The following is a 23,626-nucleotide window of genomic DNA, read 5'->3' as shown; positions in this document are numbered from 1 at the left end:
CTACAGCTTTGTTCTTGTTCTTTGATCTTTTAAGGTTAAGCTCTTACCTGTTAGCAACGCAACAATTGCGCTTTTGAGCCACATCTCCATCCTGCCTTGAGAGCGGTGGTCGTCTTCAGAGTCTCATCCTGTCTCGGCTGTCTTCCTCTCTGCATCAGACCGAGCTGCACGCTAAACCTGTGTGGGGGTGGGTGGAAGGAACGGAGGAGTGGCTTTCTGCTAAAGGGCTGTAAGAATGGAGGTGACTTTACTGGAGGAGGCTGACTGTAGTGGAGGTGAACATAAAACCTATGTAAGATGGAAAAGAGTGTAGGCTGTGAATAAAAAAAAAACTGAAAGAAAAACAGAAGGAAGTTATTTTTTTAACCCAAACTTTAACACGCTGTTGTTTCATAAGTGCCCTGAGTCAGAGGGCATCAAAGTACATGTGCAACCCGCATTTCTAAAGATAAATATCCTGCATGCTCCTGTATCTCGGTGTGCCTTGATGAGATAGACGTACATGAGCCAACTTGCTTCGTGCCATGTAACAAACGCAGGTACCTCACTGATAGCTTGAATGTGTGAAACCTCCTGTGGGTTTTGGTGCAGAAGGTGCTAAAACCTATTTCACGTTATCCCCACAGTCACCTGAAAAGAAACATTTGGCTTCCTGTGACAACAAACAAACATGACAACATGATGAACTTTCCTAGTCAACTTCCACCTTTTAAGTACCATAAAGAGACAAGAACGGCCATAGACGATGACACGTTGAAATGCAATCTGATTTAACTTAAAGAAAAACACACAAGAAAATTGCTTTTTGAAACAAGTTCATCTAGATATTTAATAAAGAAAAAAACCTGTTCATTGCACTTCAAGAGCAAGTTTGCTCTTTTTGCTTTCATTTCATATCTGTGAGGAACGATAAAAAAAAAAAAGGTCAGATGAAGAAGCGTCTGAAGATCGTAGGGGGATGTCAAACTTCTGCAACCTCAGCCTTTCTGATCTTTTGCTGCACACTGAAAGTAGGTCCCATCTTATGCACAGCAATATTCTTCAGACTGTTTGCTTAGTTGCGCGGCTCTCACTTACATAGATTTAAATAGTTTAATATAGGTGAATAGACTTAACACAGTTGAATAGTAATTAATAGTGTAAAAATACTGTAAGCTTACAGAAATGTGAAAATGCCTCTCACTGTAAACTGACTTCATTGTACTTAGATGGTTTATGTGTTATCTGATTTGAGGGAGATTATATCTCTTTCATATAAGCTGAATTTTGTCTTCCGCTGTTTTAACCTGATTCAACAAGTGCTTCACGTGTAATTGATCAAAATTAGATCATTTGAGAAATTAGTCAAATTATACCTGTCTGACAACATGAAGCAGACAAAAAGATTTATTGTCTAAAAAGAAATCAAGAACAGATGAGGAAGAAAACCTTTTTTTAAGGCTTTATTGATCCCAGACACCCGTCATCACCTAGAAATGAAAAAAAAAAACTGAAACACTTCCTGTGAGTGGTCAGTCGACCAAAAGTGCCTAAAGGGAGCATTAAGGCTTTTGAGAAAATATTCTGTGGACCGAGAAGACAAAAGAAGAACATTTCAAAAGGTTTTTCACATCTGTGGTACAACAGACATCACACAGTCAGACACGGTGGTGGTAGTGTAATGGTCTGGGGCTGCTTCGCTGCTGCAGGAATCAGATGGATTTGCTTTGACTCACTCAACCATGAATTAGACTCCTTTGCAGAAAATCTTAAAGAAAAACGTCTGACCGTTGATGTGTAACATTAAAATCCAATGAAGTCAAGCTACGCAAGCTGGAAAATGATACGAAGCTGTAATATCACTTTGAATGACTCAAAATAATTCAAGTTTTGGAGTGGCCTAGTAAAAGTCATGACTTCAATCCTTGAGATTCTGTGGCTCCTAAAAGAAAAAAAGAAAAGAAAACATTGTGGCTAAATTAAAACAATCCTGCAAGACCAAGTTATCTCAAACTTTTGCTGGTGGTTGTTGCCACTAAGATAAAATCATTTAACAGCTGAAAACTGTATTTTGTATTTAGTCAGGTTTTCTTTTACCCACTGCTTGTTATGCAGTCATGCTGTTGTAGTAACGGAGTAAGACGCAGTTCAGATCAACTGGAAACTATTAGTAATCTTGCCGAAAAAGACCAGAAGTGAAACAAGCCTGAAGAAGAAGTAAAAGTAACAAAACATTTGTTTTAGTCAACTACCCTCACCCTATGAAGAAATATAAACTACACCCAGCTCATAGTATGAGCTGCCACTATGAAACATAAACAACATGTTTTCAGTTCCTAACAGAAAATTACTCATTTTGTGCATTGATAATGTGATTTTTCTAAAGGGCTTGGGGTTTTTATGTTTTTGTCATACATAGTTTTGAGTAAAAAGGCCACTTTAAATGACCTTTATTTACTATTTTAAAAATGATAAGTGCGTAATGCAAGCCTCATCACGTAAGCACAGAAAAAGTCATGTCAAGGTGAGTGACATAATTAATGATTTCCTATGGTTTCCATCCAGAACGGCAGAAGTTAGTTTTGGGCTGGAGGGATGGCTTGGCGGGGTGTGGAAATGAGGAAGTGAAAAGTCTGGTGGTAAAACGTTACAGCTACAAACCAGATGAGACAGTGGTATAGCTGTGTTCAGGAAGCTCAGAACAAGCCACAGCACCACTGAGCAGAGCTGAGGTGGGCTGTCGTATCATGCTGCAGACAGAGAGCCCTCTTCACACAGTCAACAACACATGTATCTGAGCTACAAAAGAAAAAAACATGAATAATGGAGCAAAATCACAGACTCTAAGGTCATCTGCTCGATGTTAAGCTGCAGCAAATAGAAACCGGATGACTGGAAGTTACTTGTTCAGATCAAAATGAGATAGCACAAGAACCCAAACCTTTTTATTAAAGAAGTGAAATTGTTGTTGGCATTTTGTGCCCTGACTTGACACGGAAAGAAAAACATGTCATGATATTTTCAAAAGAGAAGTATTACTACACAGCTCTTCCAGTGAGTGAAAATGAAATATTGGGCAATCACTCTCTGGACATCCAGACACTGATTATTAGGCCCGAGCAGCTAAGCGCTGCGAAGGCCTATTGTAATCGCGCTGTTTATTATTATTATTATTATTATTATTATTATTATTATTATTATTATTATTATTATTATTATTATTATTATTATTATCAAATCTATCAAATGTTACTTGTATAGCACATTTCAGCAGCAAGGTATTTCAAGGTGCTTTACATAATTAAAGAAAAAAATAAGAACAAAAAGATAAAAACATACTTTTGTTACGGAATTTAAGCACCTGTTGTCGTCCGCCGTCCATTTAACACGGGTATTATCCAGGCCCCGTCGACTGGCAGGATGGAATTTACAGATTTTTAATCAAAACGCCATTTAACAAGGATTCTCACACCTCAGAGTTTTAGTTATTATTATTATTTTTTTTTTTTTCTGAACTCCTGAATGATTTCTATTCAGACCATTCTATTGTAGCCTGGCTGTGTGTTTAGAGCAGATGTTATGTTGTAGGGTGAACGTTTTGACAGGTTTCAAGCCTCAAACTGCTTTTCCCTCCTGTGTTGCCCTTTGTTTTTGCTCCGTCCTCCTTCCTGTTAACTCAGACCAACTTCCCTGTCTCTTCTGAAGAACAGTACTTCCACAGCATTATGCCCCCACCACCAAATGTTTCTGTGGGTATGATGTGTTCAGGATTATGAGTGATGTTTCTATGTCTGGCTGTCTGCACGCAAGTCAAACGTGTCTCTGTTGGTCTTGTTTGACCAGTTACTTCTTCATGGTTTGTGGCAAACTGTGAACATAAAGATGGTTGCATGGCCAGATTTGTGTAGCACGCTTCACAAATCTGTATATAAGGTGGTGCTGTGTTTTGTTTTTTTTTTTGTTTGTTTTTTCCGCATTTTTAAATAGTTTTCATTATATTATGCTGAATTTTTTGTATTATTGTTATTTATTTTTTTTAATTTCCATGGATTGACTTGGTTCTACTTCTTACTATTATTGTTACCATTAATAATGACAGTGAAGACAAATGAGTTTTATCATTTGTCTTTGTTTTTTCTGTACAACATCATCATGATAGAAAAAAAATACATTTTATTAATTTAATCCAAATTAAATTAATATTGCCAATGACAACAACAACAACATCAACAAAGAGTTAAACAAATCTAAGTCGGGAAGTAAATAAAACAAATAAAAATTAAGAAATGTGCAGATAACAGAGGTTGGTTTGCACGACAGAGAAAACGTAATTGTTTTTTGTGATGAAGATGAAGATGAAAATGATCATTATTATTATTATTATTATTATTATTATTATTATTATTATTATTATTATTATTATTATTAACGCTCACAATTCACTGCAGATTAATCTGTCCAGGTATTTTCCATGGTCCCTTTCTCAGGTCAGAGCTCAGGAACTTCACTACCCACAATCCCGTTCCGGCGCATGCGCTTTAAGCACTACGGCCCAAAGGCGTTGGTGATCGGTGTCCGTCCGAAGATGCGTTACACTCCGGCAGCATCAGTACCAGTTCCGCCGTGCTAAAACACCACAAACCGGGGGACGAAGGGTGAATACGGTCGGTGTTTGCGGCTGTAGCGGCGCCGGTACATCTGGACGGGAGGATGGGAGACCAGAAGGTGGGCTGTGGCCGGAGAAACAGGTGTCTCTGATGGGGGGAAAGGACCGTCTTCAGGGCGTAGTGTACAAAGGAAGCAGGCGGAGGGGCTGCGAAATTAGCCAGTCGTGTGAATGTGGGACTGAACTGGGAGTTCCCAGTAGTTTAATTGGTTGAAGTCGTTGGCTGTCGTGGTTTATCGACGGGTTATTACTGTAACAGTCCCGGACGGGAGGCAGGGGGGCCTTGTCGCAGCTCTTCTCACGACAACAAACATTTGCCAGTGTTTATTAATGAATGGGCTCTTTCTCTGTGGGTGGACAGCAGGGGAGGGCTGACCTATCAGAGGTCTGATCTGGGTAACAATGTGCGTCCACTCCCATCTGTGAATCATTGTGTGGGTGCATTATTATCAAATTATAGATGCGCATCCTGCCGCTCCTGAAGTGTCCTCCCTCTATGAACCCTTCTGAAGTGGATGAAAACGGGAGCTCAGAGCATAAACCCACTTCAGCTTAGCTCTTATTAGTGCAGCATCAACTACTGTAGGAAAGGGATTGGATAAAGGATAAACCCACAGCTCTAAATAGCATCCATAACATCAGTTTTCATTGTGCTTTCCTTAGGAGTCTCTGCGTAAGATCACTCACACGCTGGCCGTGAAGAATGAGGAGATCTCCAACTTCATCTGCACTCTCAAACAGAGCCTGGAGAACTTGGAGGTACAGACTCTTCTGAAGGGACTGCGTCCTGACGCCACGTTCCCCTGATGTTAAATAAAAATCCCTGTGTTGGTTGCTGTGACACCAGGCGAACTCCAACCGGGTGCAGGATGATCTGCAGTCTGAATTCGGCTCCCTACACGCTGCTCTGGATGAGATGAAGGAGAACATGCTGACGCGGATCAAGCAGGAAAGAGCCAGCCGCACGTACGAGCTGCAGGTAGCCGCTGCGCGTATTGCAGAAATATTTCAGAAGTACCACAGCCAGTTGAAAATTGTTGTTTTTATTTATTTTTTTTGTCATTTAACAACTTGGAATTTTATTGGGATTTGTTTGAGCTGGAGGAACAGAAAGTAAAACATAATCTTGTTTTGTTTCTTCCCTTTTTGGGGAAAAACGTGGCATGTATTTTTATTTAGCTCCTCCTGAGCCAATAGAGCCACATTTTGCTGCAATTACAGTTGCAAATGTTTTTGAGGTGTGTGCTTTGAGCTTTTTTGCATGTAAAGTGACATCTTTATCCATTCTGCTTTGCAACTCTTGACTTTGACTAGGCCTTTCTAACACATGGACACACATTCAGAGCAGCTTCTTCACATGTTGGTTGTGTCCACCTAATCCATCTACGCTCTCTGCTCCTTTTTTTAAGCTTTATATTCGTAAAAGCTTTTTTCCTTCCACCTCAGTTGTATGCACGTCTTTGTGTTGGTCTGTCAAGTAAAATACACACAAAAAATTAAATTTGTTGTTGTAAATTGACAATTTGGGCCAGGTAATGAATACCTTTGCGAGGCGCCAACATAAGTACGTCAAATGCAAGCAAATTATTTACTTCATGGCTTCCAGTATAACTGAAAAACAAAGAGAAAAGTCTTAGTCTTGGTGATGATGGTCATTTTGCATCAGCGCAGTTTTCAAAATGGCTCCGGTTTGTTTGCTTGCAGCATTTTTTCTCCACTCTCTCAACCATTTGTGTTCTTTCAGCTGTGTAAGAAAACCAGCTGCTGCTTTTCTTCCGGCCATTTACATGTAAAGTCATACCGTTAATTAAGCTGCAGATGAGCATCTGCTGACATTAATGGCGTCGGTTCCTGTTGCAAAGACCAAACGACGAAATGTTTTAGTGGCATTAATCGAGCATTTTACAGTTTTAATTCACATCACATCCAACTGCTGATACTAAAAATGAAAAATGTTTTATATTAAATGGATATTGGTTCAGGATTCTGCAGCCCCAGGACCGGGCTGTGACTCTCAAATGATGCATGGAGCACAGCAGCCTCATTATGCTGAAAACAATCGTGAGAATCTCACAGATGTACTCCTCTCTGTGTTTTCATTTCTTTCTCGCTCTCTTTGCCCCCCTCAGAATCAGCTGAGCGCCTGCTCCAAAGCCCTGGAGAGCTCGGAGGAGCTGCTGGAGCTGGCCAATCAGACGCTGTGCTCCTCGGAGACGGACGGCTTCACCCAGGTGACTGACCGCGCCGGCGGCGGCTGTAGCGCTGCTTTTCTCCTACTCGCTGCTCATCTGAACATTTTCATCCAAAATACAAACGAATCTGCTACACACGCTGCAGCAAGTCGATCTCAGCCACTCAGCAACTTTTCATGTTAAGCGAAAAACACGATGGACTCAGTTTTCTCTCCGTTCCGTATCTCTTCTCTCCTTATTTCTTCCCCCCTCTCTGTGCTTCTCGTCCCCAGGCGGCCAAAGACATTAAGGATAGGTACGGTACTCAGACATCTATTGCCTTTCGTTCTTTTTTTTTTTTTTATTTTCCCAGTGAGTCATCTCATAATGTAGCATTGCATGCATTCAGACCTTTAGCCACCACACCCATGTGTTAGACAATAAGCTCGCTCTTGTTTGGTTCTCTTTGAGTCTGTACCATCTAGTGCCAGCCCCTCCCTGGATGAACCCTGACCCCTCTGTAGCTCTGCTCAATTTATTAGATAGATTCGTCTTTATTCAGTCGAATAATAGCAGGCGCTTGTTTCCACTCCGTGTTTTTTGTGTGTGTTTGTTTTGTTGTCCGTCCCCGTTTCTGCAGCGTGACGATGGCCCCGGCTTTCCGTCTCTCCCTGAAGGCGAAAGCCAGCGACAACATGAGTCACCTGATGGTGGACTTCAGCCAGGAGAGGGAGATGCTGCAGGGGCTCAAGTTTCTCCCAGGTTTGCTCCACTTTTTTTTGTCAAAGAGAGAAAGAGCCGCTGACTGAAACAGAATGCAGACGCCGTCTCAGTGAAGTGGAATGGAGGGCGTCCACTGGGGGACAGTTTAGTTTTTTTTTTTTGGTTGAATTACTAAAATTCTTCTTATTTTTTTTGTTATTCTAATTGACTGAGGCACCTGTAGATGTTCACATGGCCACCGGTGTCTAATTTAACCTCATAAAGTCCAGATTTTTCTCTACATTTTGTCGTTACCTGTGTTCACATTTGCAACTCTTCACGAAGGAATTTTCCTCTGGCCATTCATCATATTTTATAAATAAAACATGCATCCTGTCTCTAAGCAGTTCGCTATTAGCCGATGTGTTGATTCATACTTCCACGTGTATTTTCAGCATAAAGCAGAGGCTTAGTGCAATATCTTTTTTTAGATTTGTCTTTCCTGTGAAGAAAGATATCATCCTTCAAATATTTCCGTCAGAAAACCATTTGCGGCATATCTACGTCGGTGGAGAGCGTCGCGGCTCCGACCTCTGTACAATCTGTGTTCGCACAGAGATAAAGGAGACAATGTGTTCCTGGTCCAGGAATCCCAGAGTTATGAAGGCTCTCAAGCCAGTTTAGTTTGATTGCGAGGAAATCTTGACAGAGGATCTCTCTTGAAATCTGTAGAGGAAGTTTTTGTCCTGGGATCCATCAGGGAGCTTTGAAGTGAGAAATCTGATGCAGAGCAGAAGCTGCTGGTCTGGACTCATAAAGTTCTCATGTTTTTCTACAAACTCTTTAATAACACCGCTCCCACATCAGAGGCAGCTGCTGACGTGTTTATGAAGATAACTTCACAGATCTGCAGCTATGTCCTTTGCGCCGTTTAAGATGTTTTGAAACGTGTAACGATTTAAATGCCCATGCATTGACTTAAGCATTAAGAAGCTTCAAACCGGAGTTAAATTTCCTTTTAACTTACTAATGGTTATGATGCTGCAGGATTTGCTTTTCCAGCTGCATTTTCTGAAGAAAAACCTCATAATGCAGCTCTAACAATGTCAACTTGGTTAACAGAGCTATAACTAAGTTATAAATCAAGTATATTTTTTACCAGAAGCAATTTAGCTTTATATTTATTTTTCTTTTAAGCTATGTCTGATTTGGCTTGCAGCTTTTAGTAAACCCGCGTCTGACGATGTCTTGTAAAGCAGCTGCATGTCAGTGCTACTATTTCTACCTTTTTTGTTTTATGACGTTGATAATTTAGCTCGTATCATAATTCAGTACGGTTCAAATTAATTTTGTGCGGACAAAACTCAGACGTTTGTCTCACTGATAATTTTTTTGAGTTATCAGTTCAGTAGCTGTTCTCACGCTGCAGCTGCATTTATCTGCGGCGTTCAGGGGAAGTTCACGTGACACAGACAGCAGCCTTTTGATGATTATCAGCGTCTCTGAATTAAAGTGGCAAAAAAACCCACAAAAAAACCCCCAGATATTTATTTTCTTAACTAAAAGCCAGAACTAACTTTTGGGCTTATTGAAAGTACGAAAAAGTTATTTCATCACTTCATTCAGACACAACACAGCAAAAAATATTCAAGCTGCTTTGACTTCAGTTTACCTCGTTTCTGTCGTCTTATTAAAGTCTTTACATTTCAGAATTATTGTACTCGCAGGGTTACAAAAGGCTGCACAGCAAGCAACTTGCAAAAGTAAAATTAGATCCTTTAACGACACAAAGGTGAGAAAAAGTGCCTTTGTCTGCAGGCACAGCCTGAAAAGCCAAACAAAGGCTTTGTGTCAAACATGTGGACTTCCTGCGATGTGCTCCACTTAGCCGGCAAGTATGACAGTGAGTCAAATGACGACTCATAGTGTGAAAGGGGTCGCACTCTGAAGGGAAACCACAAAGATCTGTCATTTCACACGTGTGTAAGGAACCTCGGTTTTGAAAACTTAGCAGGGATTTCATAGTCAGAGGAGCTCGGGCTGCTGTTCGCTGCTCGTTTTACTGTCTCATGATGTTCAGCTGCAAACTGGTCAGCTGGCAGGAAATGGTTTTTGTAGACGGCAAGCGTTTTGCCCTTGGTGGAAAGCGCGCATGGTTGACCGCACGTTCAGCCTGAATGGAGAAAGTCTGCCCCCTGGTGGGGAGAAAGTGATGCCTGATTTCAAAGTACAATAAGAGACGAGCTCTTTCTGACCTTTCCAGAACCCGTTTCTGTTCTGAAATGAGCCTGCGGGGAATTTCCCTCCTCGGTGAACAAACTGCCCTCCTCGTTTCAGTTCCCGCCACTCCAGAGATCCAGGTGTCAGAGTGCCAAGTGTGCGACAACACCGTCACCATCGTCTGGACCCTACCGGAACCCGACAACAAGATAGAGCACTACATCCTGGAGCACCGCCGGACGAACCACGAGGGCCCGCCACGTATCAGAGAGGACTACCCCTGGATGGTGGTGGAGGGGATCCGGGAGACGGAGCACACGCTCACAGGTAGCAGGAGGGCAGACATCCACGGCTAAACTCCGACCAAAGTTACTCAATGCTCCTTTGTTTTGTTTTTTTGTTTTAATTCTCAGGTCTGCGCTTCGACACCCGCTTCATGACGTTCAGAGTGAGGGCGTGCAACAAGGCCGTGGCCGGGGAGTTCTCCGAGCCGGTCACACTAGAAACCCACGGTGGGATAACCAAACTAACTATCGGCCTATAATCGATTATTCTGACGATCAATGGAGTCACAAACCTGACACATTCTGCTGACTCACTTAAGCTTTTTTTTATTCAACATTGGAAATTAATTGAAATATGTAAACGACCCAGTTTCTATTTGAATTTTATTAAATTTCTTTTAAATTGCTGTTTTCATGAAGTAACAGCATTCCTTCAGTGAACTCTTAATCATTTATAGCAAAGGACTCATCTGCAGCTAAAAAACACTTAACATTAAAGCTCAGCCATTTCTGTTTGGCTAAGCATCAATACCCGCTGATCTGATCTGTTTATTATTTTTTCCTTCAGTCCAATTAATAATTGGATAGCAAGAGATGGTTCAATGACATGGGATTTGTAGGGATCCGTGTATTTATTTATTTATTTTTACAAACTTTTAGTCATATGAAGCTAAAACTTTGGGTAGAACATATTTATAAAGGTTTTTTTTTTTGTCGTAAGTGTAAAATTTATATATTTTTTGTTTTCTTTCAGGAAATTTCTGCATACTCCAGTTAACGATTAATCGATTACTCAGTTAGTAGACGGATTATTGAAGTAATTGTTTCATCCCTAATGACCTCAGAAATGCTTAGAAAGTTCTCCTGTTGGAGCTGCAAATTCCCCATCCGTTCAAAACCTTCTTACTGCCGGTCTACGCAGCGTTCACCTTCAAGCTGGACTCCAGCTCGGCGCACCAGAACCTGAAGGTGGACGACCTGAGCGTGGAGTGGGACAGCAGCGGAGGAAAGGTGCAGGAAATCCGCAAAGAGAAGAACAGAACCAACTCCCCTCTGCACTCGCCCGCCAGGTTTGTGTAAGACTCTGCCGCTGCGCGCCAGGAACGTTTCAGTGTTTCCTGTGAGGGTCTCCAGCATCCGTGTCTCGTGCGAGCAGGTCGGCGCTGATGTCCCCCAAGAGGGCGCCGACGGCGCGGCCGGGCAGGGACAGGTTCACCGCAGAGTCCTACACCGTGTTGGGTGAGAGGAGCGACACACGGCTGACGAACGTGGACAAATGTTTTTGCATGTCTACATTCAGGCTGATAGGCATGCAAAGCGCTTCGCATGATAAAAAGACGCAACACAATGAACAAGCAAAACTGAAACGGTGCTGTTCAGTGGCAAAATATTTGCTTCACAAACTGGGACCGTAAACATGTAAATGTGAGACAGCCAAGTTCCTTGAATCCTCGGATGAATCCTTAAAAAAAAAAGTGGACGTCCAGAAGAGAATTGATCTGTGTTCCATTTGTAATTGATTACAAAATCAAACAAAATTTTGTGACAATCGATTTTAGAGCAAAATGAATCCATATCAGTTTTGCTTGATTTTGCTGGGGAGAGCAGGTTGATCTCAGGTGACCCCTGCAAACCTTTATTTATTTATTTTTTAAATCTTTAAAACGATAGCGGCACAAACAAGACTTTTTTTTTGTTGTTGCACATGTTCACATGAACTACGCTTAGGCTTGTGTGCATAACATGAAATGGGTCCGGGTATTTTTGCATTATACGTGGTGACGGATGTTTCTCGTCCGGTCAGTTGCCTCTGCAGCTCTAGAAAGGCGTTGATCGTCCGTTAATGTCCCCCTACAGCCGACACCATGATCGACGCCGGCCAGCAGTACTGGGAGGTGAAGCTGGACAAGGAGAGCAAGGCGTTCGCCGTAGGCATCGCTCTGCGGAGCCTGGGCAGGTTCGACCAGCTGGGGAAGAGCAGCGCTTCCTGGTGCATCCACCTGAACAACTGGCTGCAGCAGAGCCTCACCGCCAAGCACAACAACAAGGCCCGCACCCTCGACTGCCCCATCCCCAACACTATAGGCGTCTACGTCAACTACGACGAAGGTGAGAGCGCGGCGAGGAGTTTAGCTGGGCGGGCAGTGGAGGACACAGTGAGCAGGCTTTTAATTTAATACACAAGTAACGTTTCAAAAGAAATAACCACACTTATTAAAAAGAAAATAGACAATAAAGATGCAAACAGCGACATGTAGGAAATGCTGAGCAGCTATGCTCAGATTAGCAGAAACGTTAGCTCGTATGTAACGAATGTTTCCAATATTTTAAGTCTGTTTCTTTAAATCAAAACCAATCTACACAAGAAAGAGTAGCAATGGCTCACATTAGTCAAGTAAAAGTAAAACTACTCGTATAAGTTCTTATTTTTTCCCCAAAAGGTTATTTAAGTAAATGTAACCAGTACTACCCACATCTCAACACCCACAACACTAGTAGCCTTGTTTTCGAGCTTAACTCGATTTATTAGCATGGATGTAATCATGTAGCTAATATTATCTGCATCCAACAGCATTGCTCAACTCACTCAGCTTGTTTGGTTAAAAAAAAAAAAAAATCGGTGCAAGGATCTTAGCCTTTTTCTGGTTTTTGCTCTGCAGGTGTTGTGTCGTTTTACAACGCTAAAACCAAGCAGCTGATGCACACTTTTAGAACAAAGTTCCAGCAGCCCGTCATCCCAGCGTTCATGGTGAGAAAACGTTCTCTCGAAGCGTCCGTTGCTGGAGTGACAGATCTGAAAACGGTTCTTGGACGTGCTTCCCTTCCTGCAGGTGTGGAACGGGAGTTTCTCCGTGGTGACCGGCCTGCAGGTTCCCAGTGCGGTCCAGAGCGGCCAGAGGAAGAACAGCGGCACCAGCAGCTCCAACGCCAGCCTCACCTAGATGCCGCCACCGCCACCGGCCTCAGCTCCATCCGGCTCCAGTCACCGCTGCAGGTCGAATCCTCTGCACCGACTGCAGGCGGAGACGCACACAGCAGAACAGCTGCACCACTTAATTTCGGTTGTTTCTGCCTTGCATGATGGCGGAAGTTAGATTTTTTTTTTTTTAGGGGAGCAAACAGGCGATCTGTTCCACGAGTGACAGAATCCGCTGGCTGGTCGCAACGCTTTGGCCCGAGTACGAGTAGTTAATGTCTCGCTGCACATTCATCCAGCTGCTAGGGCGGCGATTTTTAGCGCTGGCCGCTGCTTCCTCTGAACGGTCAGCTGTGCCGTCGGCTGCAGCTTCATGGGTCATGCTCTGTCCCTGTGCCTTCCTTCTCAGGCCAAACCAAACACGTGCAGCCCCCCGGTTCCCCTCTGTATACCTGCTTGTTTCGTTTTTAAAGTCCCGCTCTGCGTCAGCTTTCAGTATGAGGAGGTTATAACTTGGTTGACTCGTCAGTAAACCAGTCTGACCTAAACGACGTCCAGCACTTAAGCAGCTCAGCACTGAACTGGATTATTTAACTGTATTGTGTCCAGATATTTGACGTCTTGCCCAAGGGATGCCACTCAACGGTATTTACAGTTACAAATGATAGTCATCTGTTATTTAATGTAGGTCTCGAGCTTCCTGTTAAAACTTTCCGACGCTAACATTAAAGCCGTGACACGTCCGTCCATCTGACGTCCATCTGCTCTGTTTCCAGTGGAGGGACCGTCCTGTGTGCGTAGCTTGCCGTCAGTGGCTCAGCATTATTTAATAGTCTGTAACTCCTCTCTTATCTGTGAAATCTGTGTGAAAAGCCTTTAAAATAATTCACCTCTCAATGCATTGTTCCTAACTCGCACTGAAAAGCTGTTGCTACAATACAAGCCGTCATTCCCAGTAGGACAAAACTTCAACATTTCGCAGTGTTGGACCACTCGGAGGGAGATCGTTCTGTAGATCGGGGTCTGAAACTCAAGTATTTGGGTTCCTGGGTTGTGCTTTGGCTTCAACTCGGTTTAATTCAGGCTTTTGATGCAAACATATCACACAAGGGAGGGGCGCAGAGTTTAAAAGATCAACCGAAGTCCCAGTGAGAGTCAACTTTTCTGGCAGCAGCTGCTAGAAATGTGAAAATGTTCTGATGTTTCAAAGATTTCCTGATGCAACACAAGAGAAAGAGGCCTAAACAAAGCCATAAGATGCTGCTCCACATGTTATTTCCGTTTTTTCCTGAACTCATCTGGAGTGTTGGTTTCTGAAAAACTCTATCTTGTTCTCGTTGACTAAAAGCACCCAGGAAACGTTAACCTCACATGTTTGTGATGGTTTTCGGGCCAGACTCGTCTGGTTGGTATGTAGAAAACTTGGTGACGACAAGTTACAGCACCAGTTGTTTTAAAATGACTAATCGCTCCGGGCGCAGGTACAGACGAGCAGCCGTTCGCATCCGGTTTAAATAAATGACATGTTGAAGAGCGGCAAAGAGAAATGGAATAAATAAAACATCTAAAAGCCGTGAAATGCTTCGATTACATTTCATTTGTAGGATTAGACATTAAATGTAACTGAAAAATTAGCATTAGATTAATCCAACTTTCCTTATGAATGTACTGAAAAGGAAAGTTTTGACATTTCAGCGATAAAAACAAGCTCGTAAAATAAGAGAGTGACTTTGTTTCAAGGCTTTTCACGCAGAGGTTCTGAATCGAAACGTGATTCAGAACCTCGGGTCGGACACGTCTTCAGCTCTGTGCCGCGACATCCATGTTGTGCGTTTCGAATGGTCGGTGTTCTAGTTCATCTCTTCCTGGGTAAATGTAGCCTGCTTTGCTTTACAGAGATAATTACACTTTATTTCACATGCTGACAACATGTCACAAGTTATTGTAAATAGTTTAATTTTTCCACTATAGTGTATCAGTAATTGAGGTAATAAACGAGTGAGAACATTTTGTCTGTGGTTGGGTTTTTTTTTTCCTCCCAGACAACAGAGAAGTTGAAGCTATAACACAAAAAAAATAAGGTAAATGTGAAAATGGATTATAAACTATACAAGTGATTGATTCACTTTAAATATTTTATATATGTTGCATGGCACATACTAGAAGTTTGTCATATCAAAGCTGATGAGACAAAGAGTTTTACTCTTTACATTCAGAGAGAGAAAAAAGCTGAAATAAGTGAATCCCATCCCTTATTTCTGTCACATTTTCTGTTTTTGCACACGGATTTCAGACAGTATTAATACAATACTGTGTGCGTCGCTGTGTGAAAGTACGTGAAAATAAATCGCTCATCATTTGATTCTAAGAGTAAGAGGGGAAAAAAAAAAAAAAAAACACTAACGGAAAGTCTGAGGCGGCTTAGTCGATAGCTAAAGTGCAAAATGAACAAGAGAAACGAGAAGATAATTTGTCCAACCATCTTCACAGTCGATTGATTTGCTAATAAATGTCCAGAGGAGGCAAATCAATCCAGTGTTAATCTGCAGAGAGGCTTTGCTGCAGACAGCTAACCGAGGAGGAGGAGGAAGACTCCCGTTTGACATCGTGCAGGAACAGATCTGCATGTGGCTCCGTTGTGTTTCTGTCCACCAGGATGGTTGTAGAAGAAGTTAAGCAAGCAGCTTGGTCTTCTGCCCCAGTCTCTGTTTCAGCTCCGACAAAGCTGCGGGAAGAACTAAAAAAACAAAACAAAAAAACAGATTTTTAGCTCTGTGCAGATTAACTTGCAGTAGAAATGAGATAAAGTTAGTTTTTTTTCCCTCAGTGACGATGAATCGGATTAAACACTTCCTCCTTCAGATCAGTGAGGATTATCAAAATTATTTATACTTGCTTAAGTGACAGAACTATGAAACATAATCCTTAGATTTTTACGTTTGATTTAATTAATTTAAATTCTGACTTTGAAGAAAAGAAAATGATTCTCTCATTATTCTGGCATTTAACAGAAGTAATTTTGGTCATCCTAAATGTCCGCAGTTTAGTTTGATTTAATGTCAGGGGAGGAACAAAAAAGGTTCTGTGTTTTTATGCAGCGCTTGTAACTAGGCCTGTCACAATAATCAATTAATCGCATGATAAAACAAACTCAACCATTTTCACTTGCATAATTTAATGTTTTTCTCCTTTTCCCTCAAAAACTGGACGAAAGTCTTCAGTCTGGTGTTTTAGTCTCAACCAGCCCTTATTTTGAAAGGCAGTTTCTGTTTACAGAGACTTCATGATCCTTTTTATTTGTCGTTTCTGTTTTATTTTGGATATTAAAAATGCCTTCCACTTCCAGTGGCAAATGTTCATCAGAATTGAAAGTTTGTTGATCTGCAGGAATGTGTTCTTGCTTGAAAATTGTCTCAAAACAACAATGTTATAATTTATCGCGATAACTTCTGGGACGATTTGTCATCCAGCAAAATTGGTTATCGTGACAGGCCTGCTTGTAACCGGGCACATAACAAGGACTTACTCTGCTTCTCCATTTCTGGATTTGAGAGTATCCTGGGCTTCTCGGGAGCATTTGTAGGGCAAGCGGGTTTGGCAGCCGGTGGAGTTGGGGCAGATGTTCGTGGAGCTGGACATGGAGGTAGTTTCCTCGGTCCTGGTACCGCTGATTACGTAACGCAGAAAAGAGCGAGATGTGTATAAAGGAAAGTATTTTCTGCCGAGTGGAAACAATCAGACGGAAGAACTTACGTCGAGTTTCGCCAGAGGAGCAGCCATCCGTCACAGATGCTTTCTCCACCCCTGTTTGAACACAGGTCGTTAGTCAGCGACAGACGCGGACAAAAATGAAGACCCACCAGTTTCTTTTCGGAAAATAAGCGGGCCGGGTGCCAGGAATGATGCATGGAATGACTGAGGGCAGGTCTACTTACTCTTATCAGCAGCAGGTGGATTTTTGACTGGTTCTGGATTTTTGACTGGTTCGTCATTCCTCGCTTTTACAGTAACTAGAGAGAAAATGTGTAATTCAGATTAGGAATGAAAATGGAGTGACACAGGCGAACTCTTAACAGGGTCTGTTTGTAATCCAGGATCATTTTATGATTGATCTTGGAAAAACTTAGTTCAAAATCTTGACTAATCTATGAAAATGTTGTTTTTTAATGTATTCTATGATAAGAGAAAATGAAAACAATTAACCAGTTTTCATTGTGTACAGCTAAAGAAAAACTTTTTTTCTCCCCCAAATTTCAAAGATGTAAAAACATTGCGTTGCCAATGTACATTTTGACACATAGCAACCAAACCGAGTAAATCCAACCGAGTCTGTAGCAAGACTGTTTTTTTTTTGTTTTTTTTATCTGTGAACATCCAAGTATCATCCTTTTATTTATTTGTCTTTGTTTGGGAAGCTAATTTATGATAAGATTCATAGCTAAATACAGTTGAAGTCTGCTAAAGACTTCAGTTCTGAGCCACCAACAATCCAAAGCACACACAGCCTGAGCTGAACCCAAAATATTCTGTCAGAATAGCCTAGTTAAAGTCCAAAATTTAATGCCACTGAAAATCAGTGGCATCACTTTAAACATTGATGTTCACAGTTGTGCATTAGCCTGTTTTAGTCCATCAAACAAAATCCCAGGAAGCCCCACTGACATTTTTGGTTGCAACATTAGCGAATGGCTACTTTTAGATGGAAGCGGCTCTGTTTGCATTCTTTCCCTTATGCTTATCAGAAACAAATTCTATCTTTTCTTCTGTTTATTTTTAGAGCTCACATGTTTATTGTTGGCTTTTGTCCGTTTCTTTTGTGACGACATTTGCCTTTTAGTTTCAAAGTCCAGAACAAAAGTCGCTGAAAGGTGACGGACGCAGGCCCTGAACGCGTCATCCGAAATTGAATAGGAGAGTGTGAGGCGGACAGAACCTCATGGAAAACCCTCGTTGATAACGAGCCTGACGCAGAGCTGCTTCCGGTAACGCATGAGTTAATCCATGCGAGTGTCGAGATGGGTTTACTTTTCTAAACCAACAACTTTTAGGGGAGCTTCCTCACGTCTGCGAGAACTTACTGCAAGTCATTTTTCCTGAACCTGCTGTAGCTGATTGGAATCACAAGGACGAGACTGAAACATGAGAGGAATTTTCCTTTCTGCTGATTCTCAAGGATGGAAAAAAACAAATGCATTGAAGGGCAGTACCTGGGATGGGATCCTCTGGTGGCCGCAAAGGCTGCTGGGTCCTCTCCCCGTTTTCCTTATCAGTTGCAATAAAAGCTGTAAAAGGAAGAATGTTCACAATTTGATTAGTTCAATAAAAAAAAACAAGTAGAGCGTGTGTGTGTGTGGGGAAAAAGAATAGAAAATCAGTTCAACATACAGATGTTCTTGTCGTAATGAGCCTCGATGTTGAGGGGAGTGAAAGACCCGTCGGTTTTTTCCACCATGTAGGCGACCACGTCATGCAGCGAGTCAAAGTGGACCTGCACAAAGAGCAACGTCCTGAACCGCAGTAAAGCAATCCAATCCAATAAGGAAACAAAAAAGCGCAGAGTCTGCAGCGCAGGCCATGAGCGCACAAACTTTGGAAAACTGAGTTTAAGGTCCCTCGTTTCATAACTTTTTCTAGTTGAAGCGAAACGTCATTCATCTACGTCTTTAATTTACACAACATTTTGGCAGTCGCCTCCGGCTCGATCAGGATTTTCATAAACCAACTCATTCATAGCTTCAGCTATCCAGTGCGTCAGGTTTGACTACGGTTTTATTACCGCCTGACTCCACATAAACAAATGCCACAATAATCCCTTGGAAATGGAGTCACGCTCCTTGAACCTTTTCATCTTTTTAGAAGTGAGAACTGTATTGTAATTGATTTGGGATTTTATCTGTTTTGACAAATAAAAACCTGAAAAGTGAGGAGTGCATTTGTACTGAAGACTCTCGGGGCCAAGGTCTCAAAAGTCTGAAGGCTGGTATTTTTGCAACTCGTTAATAAAAAATAGTTTTAAGAAAGAAGTGAACTGGATTTAGGTCTGAACTTTGACTGAGCCATATAGGGTATAAATCAAAATGCACAACACAGTTATCTAGTTTTTAGCTGTAAATCTACAACAACAAAAGATAATGTACAACTTTTCTTCCATTACACTACAATGGAAGAAACCCACAATAATTATTTTGGTTGTAACATTAAAAGAATCTTTTTTTTTCCAAGATACAGTATCAGCAAGTTTGTGTTTAGACACTTGTCTGACTGCGCAAAAGGGAAACAATATTTTAACAATTATTTCTATGTGGTGAAAACTTAATACAATCGATACTCACAGGTTTGTCCACAGCAATGTAGAAGCCTCCCTCTGGTTTTGGAAGTATGCGATAATGACGGAAAATCGGCCTGAAAGAGAGACGGATGAACTGAATAACAATAACACCACCAGAGGAGAAAATTAGATATTTTAACAGCAACCAACAACAAACAACACGGTCGACTGCAGCTGGAAATGTATGTCTAGGGGAAATCTGGTTGCAGTTGTTGTCACAATAACAGCTGTGAACGTGTTTACCTCTCAACATCCTGTCTGGTGGTTATGGCGAAGGAGCCCTTCTGCTTCCCAGGTCGTAGCAGCAGGTTTCCTTTGCTGGCTTCTCTCTCCAGCAGCAGCTCGGCCTCCAGATAAGGCACCTCGTAGTAGCAACTGCATCGAAGCACAAGAAAACCCCACTCAGTCACTCATTCGTTCGTCTTCGTCTCGTTTTAGAAGTGGCTTTACTCCAGTGAGACTCACGCAGGCATTTCTGTTTTGACAGCAGCAGGAGGACTCGGCTTTGGTTCTGGATTCGTCAGCCTCTCCTGCTCCTTTTGGACCGTCTCTCTCAGGATGTGGATCTGACCCGGCAGAAGGTTCAGGGTGAGGGGTACCTCCAGCTGTGGGGAGACGCGATTTCATATTTAAACGATTGTGTGTGTGTGTGTGGGAGGAACACAAAATGGTGAAATGTGGAAAAAAAGAGCACAGACCTTAGCCACACAGTGGATAAATCCCTTCCAAAGTTCCCGAGACTCTGCATTTGGGGCCTGCAGAAAAAAAAGAAAAAGAAATTGACACAAATATTCAGATAAATTTTTAAAAGAAAATGACTTTGAACAAGCTAAAGGAGTTATTCTGCACGAATCCACTCACAGTAAATTTGATGTTTTCCTTTGTCATCTGAACGTTGAATCTGGCCGCGTCCAAGTTGGGATCTGGGCTGCTGTCGTCCGTCACCGAGATCAGTCCACACAGGTCCAGCTTCTCTACGTACTGATGACACAAGCAAAGAGCAATGAACAACAGGCAAGTCTGGGGAGGGGGGGGGGTTTAGTAGAACATGTCTCTGAGAAGACTCACATCTTCGTCTCTTTTGTCGTTGAAGAAAAAGAGCGTTTTCCCACACAAGCAGGTCCACAGCTTCCGAGATGTCTGCGCAAACACACGAGGAGACGAGTTCAATAAAAAACACACAGCGTGAAACCAACAGCAAAAACATTTGGACTCTGAGCAGAAGGAAAAGGTGAAAAAAACTGAAGAAGAAGGTAAACAACAACAAGGAAGTAAGAAGGGACCCTGTGACTGGAGCAGATACCATCTCGGTGTTTATGAGTCAGCATCAGAAACTATGTGCCTTGTAAATAACAGTAATTAGCCAGAACTGCGTGGACCTAATCCAAATCATGCAACCGTGTCAACAGATCAGTGAGATTAAACCCAGAAACTTTCCACGGCGTTTTTGGGAAGAGCAGATTATCATCCTCAACCAAACTGGCCTCAGGATTCATTTAGTGTAGAGTTTGTGTGTCGCCTGTTTGACCCTTTAACCTGAGATCAGTCTTTGGTTTGCTCCGATCTTTGCAACACAAAGAGCCGACAGACAAGCCATCGAACCAGTTGGACTCTCAACATTACATGCTGCTTTCCTCACAGATAATTAAACTTTCATACACATGCAGTGTCATTTTGTACTATCAAACATTTATTTGTAATAATAATAATAATGATGAGAAGAAGAAGAAAATATGTATTTCAGCTAGTGATGCACATATCTGGCTTTTCCTGGACAAAACCGATTTCCAGTTGTAGGTCCAAACCGTCAATATAGATTTTTTATTTTTACTCATTACAGTGAGGGCTGCACAGCGGTACAGTTGGTAGAGCTGTTGCCTTGCAGCAAGAAGGTTCTGGGTTCAATTCCCAGCCCCGGTCTGTCATGGAGTTTGCAAGTTCTCCCTGTGCATGTACTCCAGTTTCCTCCCACAGTCCAACAACATGATTGTCAGGTTAATTGGCCTGACAATCATGTTGCTCCTAGGTGTGTGTGCATGGTTGTCCATCTCTGTGACAGACTGGCAACCTGTCCAGGATGAATCCCACCTCTTGCCCAGAACATTAGCTGGAGATAGGCACTAGCCTTCCCACTGAGGGACAAGGGTGTAAAGAAAATGGATGGATGGATGGATATTGCAGTGAAAAAGAACATTGATTAATCCACATTTCCCTCATTTTGCATCATCTTAATTGCCACACCAGTCCAGTGACACAGACTGTCCTTTCCATGCACCATGTCTCATTTTTCTAACATAATCAACATTCAATTAAAACAAGTAAGTCGTAAGTCCATTCTTTTATCACCACAATTGGTTTGCAACTACGTCAGCAGCAGTCACAACTCCAGCCTCTTAGTTTTAAAACCATTATGTATCTTTGAAAAACTATCTGTGAACATCCAAGTAAACAAAGAAACAAAAACAAAAATGAACAGATAAACAGAATTGCATGATCTACCTTATCTTTGAAGGACCTTTTCTCCATGTAACCCTCATAGTAAAGGTCTGGCAGCTGGTTCTTCTTCCTCCCATTTCGTCTTGCCATCACTAAAGAGGCAGATCCTTGCAGCAGAACAAATTAATAATACTACTAATAAATGATCTACCTGCAGATCAGATGAAACTTTGATCCAGAGACCTCACACTAAAATTACACCCGGTGTTTTACCTGCCCGCTCTGGTGCTCACTGCATATTAAAGCAGCAGCAGCAGCTCAGTCTGTGAAAAAAGCCCCAAACGATCAGCAGTTCGTTGCTGATTGGTCAATGTACGAAAAGGGGCGGGGCGTTTCGAGCATATCCACAGGTGAGGCTGGTTCTGACTCAGGCTTGCGCGTGCTCACAGCTGGAAAGTACCTGTGCGTGTCAAACCTAGAAACCAGTAAGAAGCTGGAAGGAATGTTTGAAATTTAAAATAGCAGGGACAGGAAAAACAAGCTTTACAGTAAACTTAGGAGTTTAGAGGCTAGTATTGTGTTTAAAAGAATGACTTACAGGAACAGTTGTCCACACAAAGGTGTTGATATCTCTTGTACAGATGTGTCAAAATCTTTAGAACAATTTTTTTTAGGCCAAATCATGATGTCATAGAAAATACGTTAGAAAAATTCCCAAATAAGTTTGAGCACATTTATTCAGCAGGAACAAAAATCCCATTATATCATTGTAAGCTGTGGCACAATTATAAGTTCTCCAAAGTAATCATTTTAAAAAAACTGAGAGTAATTTTTCTTAAATTTATATTTTCTTTTTAAAATGAATTTTAAAAAGTCCCGTCATACATGACGTATGACGTGTTAGAAATACGAAACGACACGGAAACCTAGAAGTGATTTGAAGTTCAGTTTTCCTAGCAGGTTGTTTTGATGAGCAAATTTATCTTTTTAAAAAATTTATAAATGCTAGATATTAATTGATTAAATTTACATATGAAGTTAAATGACTTTTTTAAGACACAAAATTAAAAGTTTGGGACTTGGACTGGACTCACAACTTCCATTTCTTGACTTTTGTTTTAATTTCATAATTTTTCTTAACGCTTATGAAGTTGTGAAATAATAATAATAATTAGGGTAGAGGTGGATCAAATGTATTTTATAAATCTGCTGCATTTAACTGGGGATTTCCTCACCAACATACAATATTTATCTTACCAAACTCCACCAGTTTTCATACTTTTCCACAAGAAAATATTGCATACTTAATAAAGTATTTATATTTATTTGTTTCATATTTTAGCAAAAACTAAAAACAAAATATGAAGTGAGTTTTAATTTAATAACATACAAAGAAGGGGGAAAAAACACAGTTTGAATGTCCTTATTTCAAAAACTATGTGAAGGTTTTAGTTATCGTTGCTGTGATTTAGTTGACCAAACATAAACACATGACTATCACTCAGTGAAAACAATCATTGTCCAGGCTGATATGCTGCACAAAAGCCTTTCATATCAATGTACAAAAATAAACAGTAATGGATTGCACTCAACAAAGCTGCTGTGCTGGATGAATAATGACAGCACGTTTTGTCCAAAGTCCAGTTTGCTACTCACTCTTAGGGCAGTAATTAGTTTGGATCCACCTAATGACTCACTGCCGGTGAGGTTTATCTGCAGCTGCACGTGTTATATTTCTCATTTTCTCACTGTGGGACGTGCAGCTACACCGAATTAGAGTTTAATTTGCAGCAGTGTGCTGCTCTCAGGGGCCCTGCTTCATTTCTCATCCTCTATGTTCTTTAAGCTTTATTTAGATCAGCCTTACAGCTAAAAAGGAAGGTGGCATTTTTAAGCATTCAAATTACAGCAGAGCTCAGCTGA

At 41.5% G+C, this 23,626-nt stretch overlaps 2 protein-coding genes and 1 long non-coding RNA gene across 6 annotated transcripts; 1 reads left to right on the top strand and 2 right to left on the bottom strand.

The window, feature by feature from the left end:
• Window positions 1-42: 42 nt before the first annotated feature.
• Window positions 43-3,404, bottom strand: LOC106949664 (uncharacterized). Its single transcript, XR_001425425.1, has 3 exons — window positions 3,393-3,404; window positions 544-547; window positions 43-149 (listed from the first exon to the last, which is right to left on the bottom strand). It is a non-coding gene; the product is annotated as an uncharacterized LOC106949664 (long non-coding RNA).
• A 1,097-nt stretch (window positions 3,405-4,501) lies between these two features.
• fsd1 (fibronectin type III and SPRY domain containing 1) lies at window positions 4,502-13,844 on the top strand. Of its 4 annotated transcripts, none has more exons than XM_015036097.1 (13): window positions 4,503-4,704; window positions 5,309-5,404; window positions 5,493-5,624; window positions 6,775-6,876; window positions 7,110-7,132; window positions 7,457-7,578; window positions 9,856-10,065; window positions 10,152-10,250; window positions 10,945-11,092; window positions 11,179-11,261; window positions 11,880-12,131; window positions 12,683-12,771; window positions 12,854-13,844. In XM_015036097.1, exons 1-13 carry the CDS (start codon window positions 4,690-4,692, stop codon window positions 12,962-12,964), a joined length of 1,482 nt encoding a protein of 493 aa, XP_014891583.1. In that variant the 5' UTR covers window positions 4,503-4,689; the 3' UTR covers window positions 12,965-13,844. The 4 variants fall into 4 exon arrangements, with proteins under 4 accessions (XP_014891585.1, XP_014891584.1, XP_014891583.1 ...); XM_015036096.1 differs by having other exon boundaries at window positions 10,945-11,098; XM_015036099.1 differs by lacking the exons at window positions 7,110-7,132; window positions 12,854-13,844 and having other exon boundaries at window positions 4,502-4,704; window positions 12,683-12,731.
• Window positions 13,845-14,601: 757 nt separating this feature from the next.
• Window positions 14,602-22,090, bottom strand: LOC106949676 (signal-transducing adaptor protein 1-like). The gene is made up of 13 exons (XM_015036100.1): window positions 21,767-22,090; window positions 20,336-20,407; window positions 20,129-20,248; window positions 19,966-20,022; window positions 19,733-19,872; window positions 19,511-19,642; window positions 19,272-19,341; window positions 18,325-18,427; window positions 18,147-18,221; window positions 16,875-16,949; window positions 16,693-16,743; window positions 16,466-16,606; window positions 14,602-15,676 (listed from the first exon to the last, which is right to left on the bottom strand). The coding sequence occupies exons 1-13, from the start codon at window positions 21,851-21,853 to the stop codon at window positions 15,612-15,614; spliced, it is 1,188 nt and encodes a 395-aa protein (XP_014891586.1). The 5' UTR covers window positions 21,854-22,090; the 3' UTR covers window positions 14,602-15,611.
• Window positions 22,091-23,626: the final 1,536 nt, after the last annotated feature.

This window comes from Poecilia latipinna, unplaced genomic scaffold (assembly GCF_001443285.1).
Source record: "Poecilia latipinna isolate Pla-1442-1.1 unplaced genomic scaffold, P_latipinna-1.0 Scaffold357, whole genome shotgun sequence".
Lineage (NCBI taxonomy): Eukaryota > Metazoa > Chordata > Actinopteri > Cyprinodontiformes > Poeciliidae > Poecilia > Poecilia latipinna.
Note: the sequence above shows the minus strand (reverse complement) of the source record. Positions and strands in the feature narration are given on the sequence as shown.

What these genes read in the sequence shown, in the direction of transcription:
- fsd1 (XM_015036096.1), top strand. An exon ending in GCCAAAGACATTAAGGATAG is followed by an intron (nt 7,133 to 7,456) that starts GTACGGTACTCA and finishes CCGTTTCTGCAG; the next exon opens with CGTGACGATGGCCCCGGCTT. An exon ending in GGGGCTCAAGTTTCTCCCAG is followed by an intron (nt 7,579 to 9,855) that starts GTTTGCTCCACT and finishes TCCTCGTTTCAG; the next exon opens with TTCCCGCCACTCCAGAGATC.
- LOC106949676 (XM_015036100.1), bottom strand. Translation starts at nt 21,853, where the DNA reads ATGGCAAGACGAAATGGGAGGAAGAAGAACCAGCTGCCAGACCTTTAC. An exon ending in ACGACAAAAGAGACGAAGAT is followed by an intron (nt 20,249 to 20,335) that starts GTGAGTCTTCTC and finishes TTGTGTCATCAG; the next exon opens with TACGTAGAGAAGCTGGACCT. An exon ending in CTCCTCTGGCGAAACTCGAC is followed by an intron (nt 16,607 to 16,692) that starts GTAAGTTCTTCC and finishes TTACGTAATCAG; the next exon opens with CGGTACCAGGACCGAGGAAA.